Source organism: Harpia harpyja, chromosome 21, assembly GCF_026419915.1.
Source record: "Harpia harpyja isolate bHarHar1 chromosome 21, bHarHar1 primary haplotype, whole genome shotgun sequence".
Lineage (NCBI taxonomy): Eukaryota > Metazoa > Chordata > Aves > Accipitriformes > Accipitridae > Harpia > Harpia harpyja.
In genome coordinates this window covers 18,964,576-18,977,255 of record NC_068960.1, presented here as the reverse complement: position 1 = coordinate 18,977,255, position 12,680 = coordinate 18,964,576, and the positions used below count along the sequence as shown (strand labels likewise).

Sequence of the window (12,680 nt, the reverse complement as noted above, 5' to 3'; positions counted from 1 at the left end):
TACTGGTACAAACCCTGTCATTCACACCTTCCTTAGTCACAGCTAGTTCACATTACATTACTCCAATTAAAAAAATAAAACGCTTGCCCAGCACTCCCCACAGCTCCCACCACTACATCCAAGTGCTGCGCCCAGCTGTGGTACCAGCAGGCATTTGTCAGGCTGTATGAAAACGGTGAAAGGTAGGGAAAGGCTGCAAGCCCTCAGTCATGGCATTTACTGTTCATCCATGCAGTGAGACACAGTCTCTCCCTCCAGGCAGTTTGCTTTGCAATATGAAAATGGAACAAAGGTATCGTGCATGCCGAATGCTTACACTGGAGAGCCAGGCATTGGCTTCCCCAAACACCAGCACACCTCTTCTATCAACCATCGGTGAGTGAAAGACAGAGAGCATGGCACAGCCCTGACTCACCCTCTGACAAGGTCCATCCCGCCCCTCGCCTCAGGGTCCACAGCAGCTCCTCCCGAGCTCCCAGCGGCCGAGAGATCGTGCGCTGCAATGCAAACCTCCGTGCTCCACCATCGCTAGCCACCCTGTGCCGCTGGAAGGGAGAGAGAGATGGAGACCCTGCCCATTAGTGAGACGGACAGAGCCCAGGAAATCAGCAGCACGTAACCGAGAGGTGAGTGATGCCCTGAGCCCTGCAGAGAAGGACAACCACATGCCCAGCACAGTTGTGCTTCCCACCCAACACAACCGCAGATACATCTGGTCTAGCACAGTCCCACCCGGTGGCTTTGGCTCATCCCATCCCTCAGGACTGAGCAATGATCTCAGTTTAAGGGATCTCAGCAACGATGAGCCTGGGCACGCTGGTGTAAGACCACACTCTCTGTGAGGATGCAAACCTTCCTTCATTTGCTTGGTACCTCTGACATTAAACTGGGATGTCCTGTCTTCTTCCTAGATGATTATCAGTCACTGGATTGATAATGGATTACATTAGCTAATGGATTACATTAATTTCTTATTCAGCAGTAAAAAGTAGATGTGCAAGCAAGAACTATGCTTTCATATATCCTCCCTCCCCTCTATTTGGCACTAGCAGCCAAAATATATTAGTGCTTTCTCCAGACCTCAGTAAATATGCATGGCTTGGCAAGAACACCCAATGCATTTATTGCTGCCACACTGACGTTCATTTATTATTACATGGATGTATTCTCATTAGCCTGCAACCTGGTGTGGTAAGAGAGATGAGATGCCCTGTTCAGAAGCCAAGGCAGAAGTATGAACAACTGGAGAAAAAGAAACCCTCCACCAGGAGCGGGGAACTGGTGTGGATCAGTCATGCTACAGGAGAAAAAAAAAAAAAAAAAAAAACCAAAAAAACCCCACCACATATACAGGCTCTCCTGGTGCTGGGCTAGCCTGCCATTACAGAGAAGAACATGGAAAGGGGAAGGAAAAGGAATAAATGGGGTAAGACCATCAGCAGACACTGTCATTGGGTGAAGCCTTTGCTATCCAAGGGGAACAGCTAAGGCACCAGGACTCACAGCACACACGAGCCTCAGGGGAGCCACAACCCCCTCCCACAGCACAGGCCTCAACCCCACTCATGGCACAACACAGGCTATGACCCCAGTGCCCACCAAGCCTGGGAGGATGCTTGCTGCTGCTGCTGTCCACAGCCATATTGAGAGCAAAAACCAGGGAGGACAGGGAAGTGCAAAAAGCTGTCAGGAGAGAAAGCTTTAGCATAAAGTAAGTCTTCCTCCATTAGGGACAATAGAAGAAGAACTCCCCCACTAAAGAGAGGCATCTCAGTGCTTTTTCCGCCATATCACAACATTGCTCCATTTTCATCTGTTTCAGCTCAGAGCACCTTTGCTTTTAGCCTCCAAACCCTACTGTGCGTATCACTAAGCTGCCTGTTGCAGATTTACCCTGTGATAGACAGAAAAAGGTGGCTGCCAGTCTTCAGCATCACTGAAATTCAGACAAGTATCTGCCTGGATTCAGTCTCCACGGTGTAACTGCTGTCCGCTTCAGCATTTATATTCAAGGCAAATTTGTTGGGGGAAAACACACATTATTTGCAAATCATTATTTTGCTTCACTAGAGCTGGACACTGATGCAAAAGAAGTATTTGAACCGCATCCTCAGTCACACCTGCTAATCAGGAAACCTGCTCTCACCAAGCCAGGACTGCAACTCTGAATTTGTTTTAATGCACACGACCAAGGAAACTGCTTTCCCTTGCTCCTGTTCCAACTGTGGCTGCTAAAGCAGCAGAAAGCATCTGGCCAAAAATTATTTACCTTCAGAAAATCTTGCAAAATCCAGGACAATTGTCACGTGGAAGCCTGGAAACCCCAGTTTCAGCTAGAAATATTTTTCTGCTTGTAAATTGGAGACTGCAACCTCAGCCAAGTAGTTAAGGCTCTAAATCACTGTGCCTGACATGGAGAAAGATGCCAGGGAAGTTTTATTTATGACACAGCTAATGGGGTTTGCCCTTAAGCACCGGACAAATCTTCCAGCTCATCTTCCAATGTTAAGAATCACTTGGACAAATTAGGTATTGGAAAGTCAAGCCTGCAGAGCACCTCTTTGATTTACCTTAAAATGACCCACAAAATAAAATGTCACACATGCCCCTCCTGGTCATCTCACAACACAGCAGTACTATGATTAACATCCAGAATGCAGGACAGTGTTAGGCATTTAATTACAAAACTGTTTTGCCCCCTCACTTTGTAACTAACACCTCTCAGCCAAAGGATGCTCTTCCCTGGTTTGCCTGGAAAGCTAAAGCAAAGCTGGGGCATCCTTGGGCTTGTGAGGTACAGGGGAAGCAGCAAATTTTTGACAAAGAAGAAAGTCTGGAAGAAAACTTCTGCATACTCAAGTCAAGCAGATTGCAAAGAGAATCTAAAAGGGAAAATGTAGGCAAAAAGAGTGCAGCAAATGGGATGAGACTACACATGTAACTCCCAGTGCCATTAAGGACATCCTGACCAGAACCAGAGAAGATTGCTCATCACTTCTCTCCCAGGTGCTCTGCTTTTCTGTCTGTGCTGCTATAACAGCCAGGGATGGAGGTTTGTTGTAGGCAGAGGACAACACTGAAGAGAACTAGGCACTTCGTGATAGTCCCTTCCCTTGCCAGACTCCTCCAGACAGCGCTTCATCCAGCCACCAGCTCACCACAAAGAGGAAGATTTCCCATCACATCACCACCTCTGCCCCATACACCAGCTACAGCAGACACATGGAACCTGAGCTGATGAACCATTATTAGCCCCATTTCATCTCCTTCCCACCTCAGGCAACGAATGAGGAGCAAAAGACAAGGAACAGCCGATGCAGCTGGAGATGTTCCTTAAATGGTGGCAGCCAAAGGAACCAGCTTGATCTGGTGTTTCAGGGATGAATATGATAATATGGCTGAGGGTGGCAGGGACCTCTGCAGATCACCCAGTCCAACCCCCTGCTCAAGCAGGGCCAGCTACAGCAGGCTGCCCAGGACTGCACCTGCTTGAGTTTCAAATATGTCCAAAGCTAGAGACTCCACAACCTCTCTGGGCAGCCTAGTTCATTATAAGAGCAATTTTGGTGTTTAAGTGCAATTCCCTGCATTTCAGTTTGTGCTCATTACTGCTGTCCTGGCACCCCAAGAAGAGCCCATCTGAGGGCAAACCCCTTCTTACTGCCACACACATGGTAACACAGCTGTACAGGGCTCACTGCTACAGTGCGAGGAGCTGACACAGTATCTACTTATCAGGCTTATCAGGGTGCTGAACACTTCAAAACCCGTGTGTGGCTGTAGATAGGGAACTGTAGCACTAAGGGGCTAGAAGACGAGGTTTCTGGCCCTCCTCCCCAGTCCATCCAAAGCCGGGTTTTACCACAGCAACACATATCTTCTGCCACCAGGACAATGCAACTGAAACTGAACAGAAAGAAAATGCTCTTTTGCCCTTTACAGCCAGGCCCAGGAGCTCGTGGTGGGATGCTGCCTCTCATTTTTCTAAGACTGTGTTTCAGCACCTCTGGCCATGGGTTTGCTCTCAGGAACTCATCCAGGCAGAGCCCAGTGAGCAGCCGTGGTCCCCTGGGCCAAGAGAACCCTCCTCTTCCTCCACAAGCTGGAGAAGGGTGCACCCAGGGAGCTATGAGCCCTCACACTGCTGACTCCTGAGAGCCAGCTGGCTTTTCCCCTCCACAGAGAGGGTGCTTAAGCACAAACCGACCTTCGGAAAGGCTCCCTTTTGTTGCCCGTGCACTGCCACTGCAGGGAAGAGCCAAAGAGCAGCAAAGCTCCAGCGTGACAAAACCTGGGTTACTCTTTCCGCTTTCCCAATGCTGCCACAGGACCTGGGGAATTGTTCAATCAGACAAGGTAAACCACTCCAGACACACACAGGACCAAAAGGATGCTTGTTGCAGGTTAATCCCGTTGTCTTGCACCAGCTGCTTCCCAGAAGGGGATTTATTTCGTACACCAGGACTCCAGCGCTGATGGCCAGAGATGCAAACCCACTCAGTAGCCCATACAGGACCACTTACAGAAACATTCACACTTTTCTCAAAAGAAAGTTTAGCTTGTACAGTTTCAAGTCATTACATTTTTAGCCAAATCTTGTGCAATATTTGCAGAGTGAGGATCATCGGCATGGCAACCACTGATTTTTTTACATTAATGATTTTGACTTCTTTGCATAAAATGGTCACAGCCAAGAAGAGTATGGAAATAAACAGCTTTAGGAGGTTGCTTCAAAGAAAAGGAAAGAAAATCCCCTTTTGCCAAGAACAAATACAGACCATTCAGGAATTTCTGGGAGCTTGAGTTCGTTTTGTTTGTCTGCTCTTGCTTTTAACTCATAGTCACAGAAAGAGTTTTGTGCCCTTAACTATTGAATTTGCCACGAAATCAGCACCTTAATGAGAAGGAAGTGAGAGTTATGCATTCATTGCTCAGGCATTTGCACGCCGACTCGCAAACCGGAGGAAGAAACAGCCATGCCAACCTCTGCAGCCAGCCTGCCCTGGACCAGCTGGCAGGAGCTGGCACAGGGCAGGACTTTCCATCCCCAGCAGTATGCTGGCCAAGCTCTCCCCACTCTCCCCTGCCCTCAGCTGTCCCCTCACCGGTGCAAGCACATGGATGACATGTAAGGAGGGAAAGCTTCATGCCAAGTCAGCCATGAGGTGAAACCTCATCCCCCATGCTAACAGAGCCAGGGGAGCAGCCCCATGTCCCTGGGCAGGGACAGCGCTGATGTCCCATGCACTGCACAGCCCTACAGCCCTTGAAGGGGCTGCCCAAGCTGCCAAATCCCCTCACCCTTTCCAATAGCAGGCAACTGGGAAAGACAAGGATGAAAGCAAAATCCTCTCAGGTGAGCACCTCACATGGATTAAGAGCAATGCCATAAGCTCTTCTGATAGCCACAGGCCAGCTCAAGGTGGGGCCCTGGCAGATGAGGACTGCTGCCTCTAATAAAGTCTCCCCCAGCTCAGAGAGGGAGCAGAGTTGCACTTTGTCCATAGGGAGCACCTGCAGCAGGCAAAGGCTGCCTGCCACAGTGGGGAGGACGCAGCCCTGCTCTTCTCCAGTCTCCCCTCCACACTGTTGCTCAGCAGGAGCTGGGATTGCCCCAAAGTCCATACAAAACATTCACTCTATTAGGATTGGCAAGCGCTCAGGAACAAGCTACTCCTTTCTCTGCCAACTCGATGGGATGGGATGAAACTCATTAGAAGCAAGATACAGTCACTCCCCACGCAGGGCAGGGAAGGAGCGGGCCATCCCAGGCACCCAGCAGCCTGTTAGGATAGGAGCGGTGTTGCCAGCCGCACCCCAGGCAGATGCAGGCAGGCTGGGCTGCATCACCACTTCCCCAAAACAGCAGCAGCTTTTCCATTTTGTTCCCAGCCAGCAGTCATGCCCACCTCCCCCTCACAAAGGCAGACAGCCCTCTACTTCCAACCTCCGACTCCAGAGGCTGCAGGCCTCAGCTGGACATCTGCAGGGGGACTGGACCATGGAAGAGCAGGGCCCGCGCCACGCTATGACAGTCACGGACTGTATGAAAGAGCCTCTGCATGCTGTTTTGTGCACAAACACGAATTCTCTCTGTCCGCTTCCTGGCCATGGCCCTGGCAACAGCCCTGTCCCTAGCATCAAAGCAGGACACAGCCCCTACACTCGGTCACAGCTGCTGCAAGGGGCATCTGCCCATTGTTACAGCATCTGGCACCGCAGACCTGCCTGCAGCCTGGGGTTTGCTTCAAATCAGGTTCCTTTGCCACAGATGCAGAAGAGGCACCACAGACACAAGAGAAAACTACAACTCCCAAGGAAAGCAACCACCGTAACTCACACAGCCCCGAACAAGGCACCCGGGAAGCCACATGTCCCAGGGCAGAGTGTGGCTCTCCGGTGGAGCACGTGGTCCTGGCAGAGCCAGCTGGGCTATCTGCCCAACAAGCACAAACCCAGGTCCAACCACATCCTCATTCACCGGTATGACCAGGAGAATAACACGCCTTGGTTTTCAGTTTGGTTTCTTTTGGGTGAAAAGAGGCATCTCAGCAGCAGACAGTAATTTCTGGCCAAAGCAGGCACAAACGAGCCGTGCACAAACACCCATCACCGCAACACGCTGCGGCAGAGCCCTGCAGCTCACTGGGGACACCCCAGCACCCCAAGGGGCACATAGGAAAGGAGCAAAAAAAACAGGGCTACGTACTCATTCTGCACCGGGGGACCCTCAGGCCACCAAGCCAGGCTGCGGCAGAGCTGGGAAGCGCAAGTTCCGTCCAAGTCAGTCGCACAAAGGAAGGACAGCCCGATGGAGGGACCCGTAAGCCACCTCAGCCCCCATCTCATCATCATCAGCACCACATCAGCAATGATTTAATTCCCCAATCCAAGAAAACAGAAAATCAGGAAGCACTCCCCCCACCCAAGGCAAATGGCTGCTAACAGAAGCAGCTTGGCACAGCTGTGCTCCCCCACTGCGCAGCGCTCAGCTCCGTGCAAGACTCCAGCATGTCAGCAAGCAAATCCTCTTTGCCTATGGGCAAGAGAACTGTAGGGGGGAGGAAAGAAAAAAGCATCAAGAAACTCTTTGTCTACAAACATCCCAGCCGGGTGCACGTGCAGCATGCACTTCCTGACGAGGGTGGAGGGGGAGCCTGAACTTCAGAGACACCACTTCCGCCTGCAGCTCAATCCACTCACTTATTGTCTTCTAAAAATAAAAGTAAACACTGAAGAGAGCTCTTTGTTTTTATTTCTGCTGTGTCAGAGAGATTTCTCTGGTAGGAACAAGTTGTGGGACCTGTTCCCAAACCTATGGGAGCTCCCCCTGAGACCAGAGCAGTCCCAAAGAAGCAGTTGGTGTCCCAGGGACTGGCAGACAAGGACAGCTGCCCTCTTCCCTCCACCCCACAGCTGCCGATGGTGCGAACAGTGAGGATTACCTGCCCTGCGTTCCCACCTGTGCCAGGCTAACATCCTTTACCCTCTGCTGCAGGTCAGAGAAGAGGACCATTGCCCAAAGCGCAGGAAACCTTGGTCTAAGCCACATCACTCCCCTTAACAAAGCACCAAAGCATGAGGAAAGCCAGGGCAGTGGCCTTTTTAACACATAAAATACATATTAAAAAGTAACATTGAGATATGCACATGTGTGTATCTCACTTTTTTTGCTTCAAAATCTTGCTTCCTGACAAGCCCAGTGGCAGGCAGCATTAGCTGGCTGACAAGGCCAAGCTTGAGCTTCAGACAGCCCCACACAGCCAACATCACTGATTAAAAGCAAGCACAAACTTCCTCACCAGGCAGCTGCCATAATCTAAGCATCTTACTGCTTTGCCAGTTGTTTGTTCAGGCTCTTCCTTTACTATGGAGCTGCCGTACAAAACTGCAGGGTAATGAGACACAAACACAATTATCTTTTCTTTGACCTGCACTAGGAGTAAATCCAGCATTAATAGCCCAAAGCTTCATGTATCCTCCCCGATTTTATAAAGTTGCTTATCTAAGCAAAACCCTGCAGGGACAAGCCTCACTACCCAGAGCAAAGCTCTTCCCCTACAGCCTTATTAACACTGTTTCTTTAATCTGCCAGCTCCAAAAACCAGACCTTGTAAAAAAAAAAAAAAAAAAAGACATTTGCTTTCCCTATTTGAGTGCTCTAACCCACTTCCAAGGAAAGCACCATGGGACATTTCATCAGGCTGCTAAGGACACCTTGCCCCTAGGGAATGGCACATGCAAGGAGCAGCTGGGCTCCTGGGAGACAGGAGTTACCCATCCCCAAGGCAAGGGGCAGCTCAGAGGGACAGCAGGAGACACAAATGGAGCCATGGCTGCCAGCCTCCTTTCACAACTGAGAGGTCCCCTAGCTATGTGCTCTGCTGCACACTGACACGTGGGACAGGACCCTGCCCTCCACCTTGCGTAGGGATGAATGCATTAAAAGATAACTGGTTTGACAGAGCCCCAGCTCCATTACAGCAGCTCCAAGGAGGGGGCGGGGGGGGGGGGGGGGCGGACAGTGAAGCAAAGGAAAAGGGCTTGTCATCGCAAGCATCCTCCCTGGGCCCGATTACCCCCAGAGAGTAATGAAGTGCAATAACTAGTACTGGACAAGTAAATCAACACAGCCCTGTGCAATAAGCTGGCCTGCGAATGCACACAGCAAAACCTGCTGATAAAAATGCCATTAACTGCCAAACCATTCACTTCCTGGCTACTAAGTTACACACAATGTGTTTGCTTGGGGTTTTTTTCCCCCCCCAAGCAATGACAGTGACCTCAGACTGGATGCAGTCTTCAGAGCAAGCAGGGCACTGCAGGATGCTCCTGCAGCTCAGCAGAGCTGGGGAGAAAGGGAGTCTCCCCTCTCCAAACACAACTCAGCCCCCCAAAAGCCCAGCAGGACTCTGCAACTGCAGATGTAACAATTTATGAGTACCGGAGTATGAAAAAATCATCATTAAACACATCATGTGCACGCATGTGTCAGGCAGTGACTTTGGGGGCTCCACAGGGACTGAGCCACTGCCTCCCCCAGCCCAGGCTAGCACCATCCTCTGCCGCTATCCCTGTCCAGGGCTGCAGCCAGGCTCTCCATCACCATCCCTGCTGCTTCAGACAATGCGCTCTATCACAGAGGGAGGACTCGGCAGTGTGCAACCTCCCCCCAGTTTCTTTCAGCATTTTTCTACCCTAACAGCTGGGTCTAACGCAAGATGGCTCATTTTCCTCAGCCATCCAACCACTCCCTCTTTCAGTGGCTCTCAGAGGCTGCACGTCAGCATTGGTGGCCTGTCACCATTTCACACTGCACAAAAAAACCACAATCAAATCCATGAAGCAACTCTACACATACCAAGAAAAGGGAGAAAATAGCTTTGCCTCTCAGTAGCTCACCTATGAGCCAGAAAGCCAAGCCACACCAATAAAATTTGTGGTCAAGAGAGACAGCAGACTGACTAACAAGCATCCAGCATCCTCCCCTGCAGCAGGACAAGCTCCAGGACCCATCCAGGGCTGAGTAGGAGGTGAAATCCAGGCAACCCACAAGCCCTGCATGCCCAGAGGCACCCAAACAGCCAGTTTTCACCTTTGCTCGTCCCCAGCACAGCACACACACTCGCTAAAGAAATCACAGAGCCCAAGAAGCAATGCTGGGCACAGAGCCGGGGCCAAACCAAACAGCAGCCGTGGCATGGGGGACGTGACCTGGCCATGCCTGTGCTGCTGGGAGCACTGCCAGCCTGGACAGGACGTGTCAGCAGCCAGGGCCAGGCTAAGAGCTGGCAGGAGCAGAGATGTTGTTAACCAGGAGCTTTAAAGCAGACTGTAACCTTTGCTAAAGGAAACTCATGATTTTTAATGTCCCAGTTAAAAACTGACCAGCAGTGGTGTGAAAGAACAACACTGTCCTTACAGGAGGACACATTTGTCACAGCTGTAAACTTCTACAACACTCTTATCTCACAGTTGTACCAGGATAAGCTGCAATGCATTGTTAAGTTGTGCAATTACAACTTTACAGGTGTATGGATTGATTTACTCAAGGCATATCCCCTGGGAACACAGGGGATGCTTGTCAGCGCCCATCTCAGTCTGACTTGCAACCCAGAGCAAACAGAGGCACAGAGGGACACTTCACGCCTTAAGCACTCCAGTGGGAGTGACTCCAGCAGGAGCCATGGAAAGGCTTTGGCTTTCCTCCAGTCATCTTAATTTATTTCAGTGTGCTTCCTGAAATTGGCATTGAAGGCAAAATCAAGAGCATAAACTTGCCAAAGCTATCAGCGTCGCCATGGCTCCCAGAAGCCATGGGCAGGCAGAGGGAGCACCCTGGGGCAGGGCTGGGTGCTGGAAGTGCTGCCAAGGCAGGTTGTGTCCCACCAGCCTGACATCCTTCCGCAGCCTCCGGCACTGCAGCCTGCGCCTTCTCCCCAGAAAGACCCAACCTCCAACCCCGCCCCCCCCCAGACACAGGCAAACACTGCTCCACTTTGGGGTGAACGTACACATCTGGAGCAGGAAAGCTTCACAACTGCGCCATGCAGCAAGGCCACGTCCCCCCTTAGCTGCCCTACCATCCTTCCGCTCCTCACCCAGCTCCTCAGGATGAGCCAAGAGAGCAAGAACAGCCACTGCTCCCACAGGATGTCCATCGCCCCGCAGCAGACATCCCATCTGAGAGCACTGGCTGCTCTCTGCGGACCAGGAAAGAGAGCAGAGAAGCTCCCTCACAAGCCACCGTGCCCAAAGGCAGTGCACGCTCACCCTTCACTGCCAGGGGACACTCAGCATTCCCTGAAAAACACAGAGGAGGGCAAAACCCAGCCCTCAGCCCTCCTGCCCCACACATTAATCTATGTGCAGGCAGTGCCATAGCACCCAGGAGGGGTAATTACGAGGATACCTGTCCCCGTTAATTACCTGGCCAGCTGTCTACATTTCTGTACAGGGACAGCCTTGTTCAAATTCAGGGAAGGAGGCAAAAGTGGTACAAGCACTTTCATGCTTGCTGACTCACAAGCAGCCTGCCCAGCAGACCCACCTCATCCCTGGCCCCTCTCCGCACACACCGAGGGCAGGGCAGGTCTCCCATCCTGGGGAGAAGCGGGGCACAGAAGGGCAACGTGATCTGCCCAGCCAAGCAGGGTCACACTGCCTCTCCCAGGTGCCCTATCCATTAAGGCTCACCAGCTCCAGCTGTATTGTGGAGGGGCTGGACCACTGAAAAGCAGGACAGCTTTGCTGGTTTTGAGACCCGGTACTTCCAGCCATTCTTTGCCACCAACAGCTCATTTCTACCAGCACAGGACCTTTCCTGAAGCATGCTCACTGGCTCCTCTTCTCTTTGAAGTCCACATCAATGTGCGGCAAAGCCAAGCCGCACAAGTGCTCGTGCTTGGCACCGAGGCTGATCCCCAGCCCAGCAGGGAGGACACACTGCCTAACAATGTGCCAGCAGCAAGGCAGACAGCTCCAGGAGCAGAAACCTCACTGGTGCTCAGGGGGATGGAGGACGAGCCCAGCAAGCCAGGCATGGAGAGGGCAGGGCTGGCTTTGACTTCCCCAGTTCTGCCAAACCTAACAGCACATCCCTGCTAGAAAAGTAGGTTTCAGCTTACATACCAAAGACGGTTCAAATCTAAAAGCTATTTCTAAGGGATGTACAAGAGACAACAGCACAGCTCCATACATGTTACAGAACAACTCACATATCCAAGAAGTTCCTACTGAATTTTGCACCTCTACTGAAGGATACCTAGAAAGCCAACAGTCAAAAGAAGTTGAAAATCTTTTTTGCGTTACCATTAAAGGGAGGAAAAGGAGATAAAGAAGCCAAGATAAGATCAAGTGCGTGTTCTGTGAGCCTCAAGCCAGCCTCAAAATTAAGTCCTAGGGTAAGAACAACAAATTAATTATTTTACCTCACTGAAAAAGCTTTTCCCTTACTTATGACAACAGCATTCATGTTCAGGACCGAGTGTGTTCAAGGGAAATGCTCTTTAATGCAGTTAGTGTGATACCAAGGTGGGGCAGAGGCAAGCCCACTGCAAACCTTTCTTCCACAGCGTCATGTTTCTGCATGGATGCTCATAGTTTAAGATGGGGCGTTTCCCCAGGACAGAGCGAGTTCACACGTGCTTTTCTTTCCAAGAGCTACAGTCCCCGGGACCTCGCTTGAACACAGGCTCCCTGGTGGCAGCGGTCTGCCAGTACCGACGCCCAGAGGCCCCAGGCAAGGGTGTAAGTGTAACCACTTAGTGAAGAGGCTTTTAAGAAAGTTGTATCATAAATGCAGCCAGGAATCTCTCTGCCTGGAGAGTAAATACAGTCCAGTGACCTTACTGAGTCACTTGGAATGTTGACTCATTCACTGGCAACTTGGGCAGCATTGGCTGAGTTGTAGGCAAGGAGATGTCATGGTGACACAGACTCACAGTGACTCTTGCCTGACACAGGAGTCTTGCAGGATCTCCAGGACAGCCGGGGCTTTTTGTTTGTAACAGCCATCACCCCACTCTGCTCTTCTGCACCTTCTTCCACCTCCTCACACCATGCATACACTGCCAGCAGCCATCATCACACAGGAAGATGACTTCACCTGCTCTTGTGACAAGACAGCTCCCAGCAGAAGCAAGTGAAGTCATGTCACCATTCAACATACCAAGGAATCA

The 12,680-nt window shown here is 51.1% G+C and overlaps 1 protein-coding gene across 4 annotated transcripts in view; it reads right to left on the bottom strand.

The window, feature by feature from the left end:
* LOC128134909 (ankyrin repeat and fibronectin type-III domain-containing protein 1-like) overlaps window positions 1–12,680 on the bottom strand; it is a 257,182-nt gene that overhangs the window by 223,855 nt on the left and 20,647 nt on the right. The window contains exon 1 of one of the 4 annotated variants that reach the window (XM_052773180.1): window positions 6,710–6,795. The exons of 2 other annotated variants lie outside the window; for them this stretch is intronic. Coding sequence is in view for 1 of the 2 variants with exons in the window: in XM_052773176.1 (XP_052629136.1) it covers window positions 416–432 (17 nt within the window). In the remaining variant the exon portion in view is untranslated. Of the gene's footprint in view, window positions 1–415; window positions 522–6,709; window positions 6,796–12,680 lie in introns of those variants that run through there. One more of the 4 variants, XM_052773176.1, reaches the window with a different exon arrangement.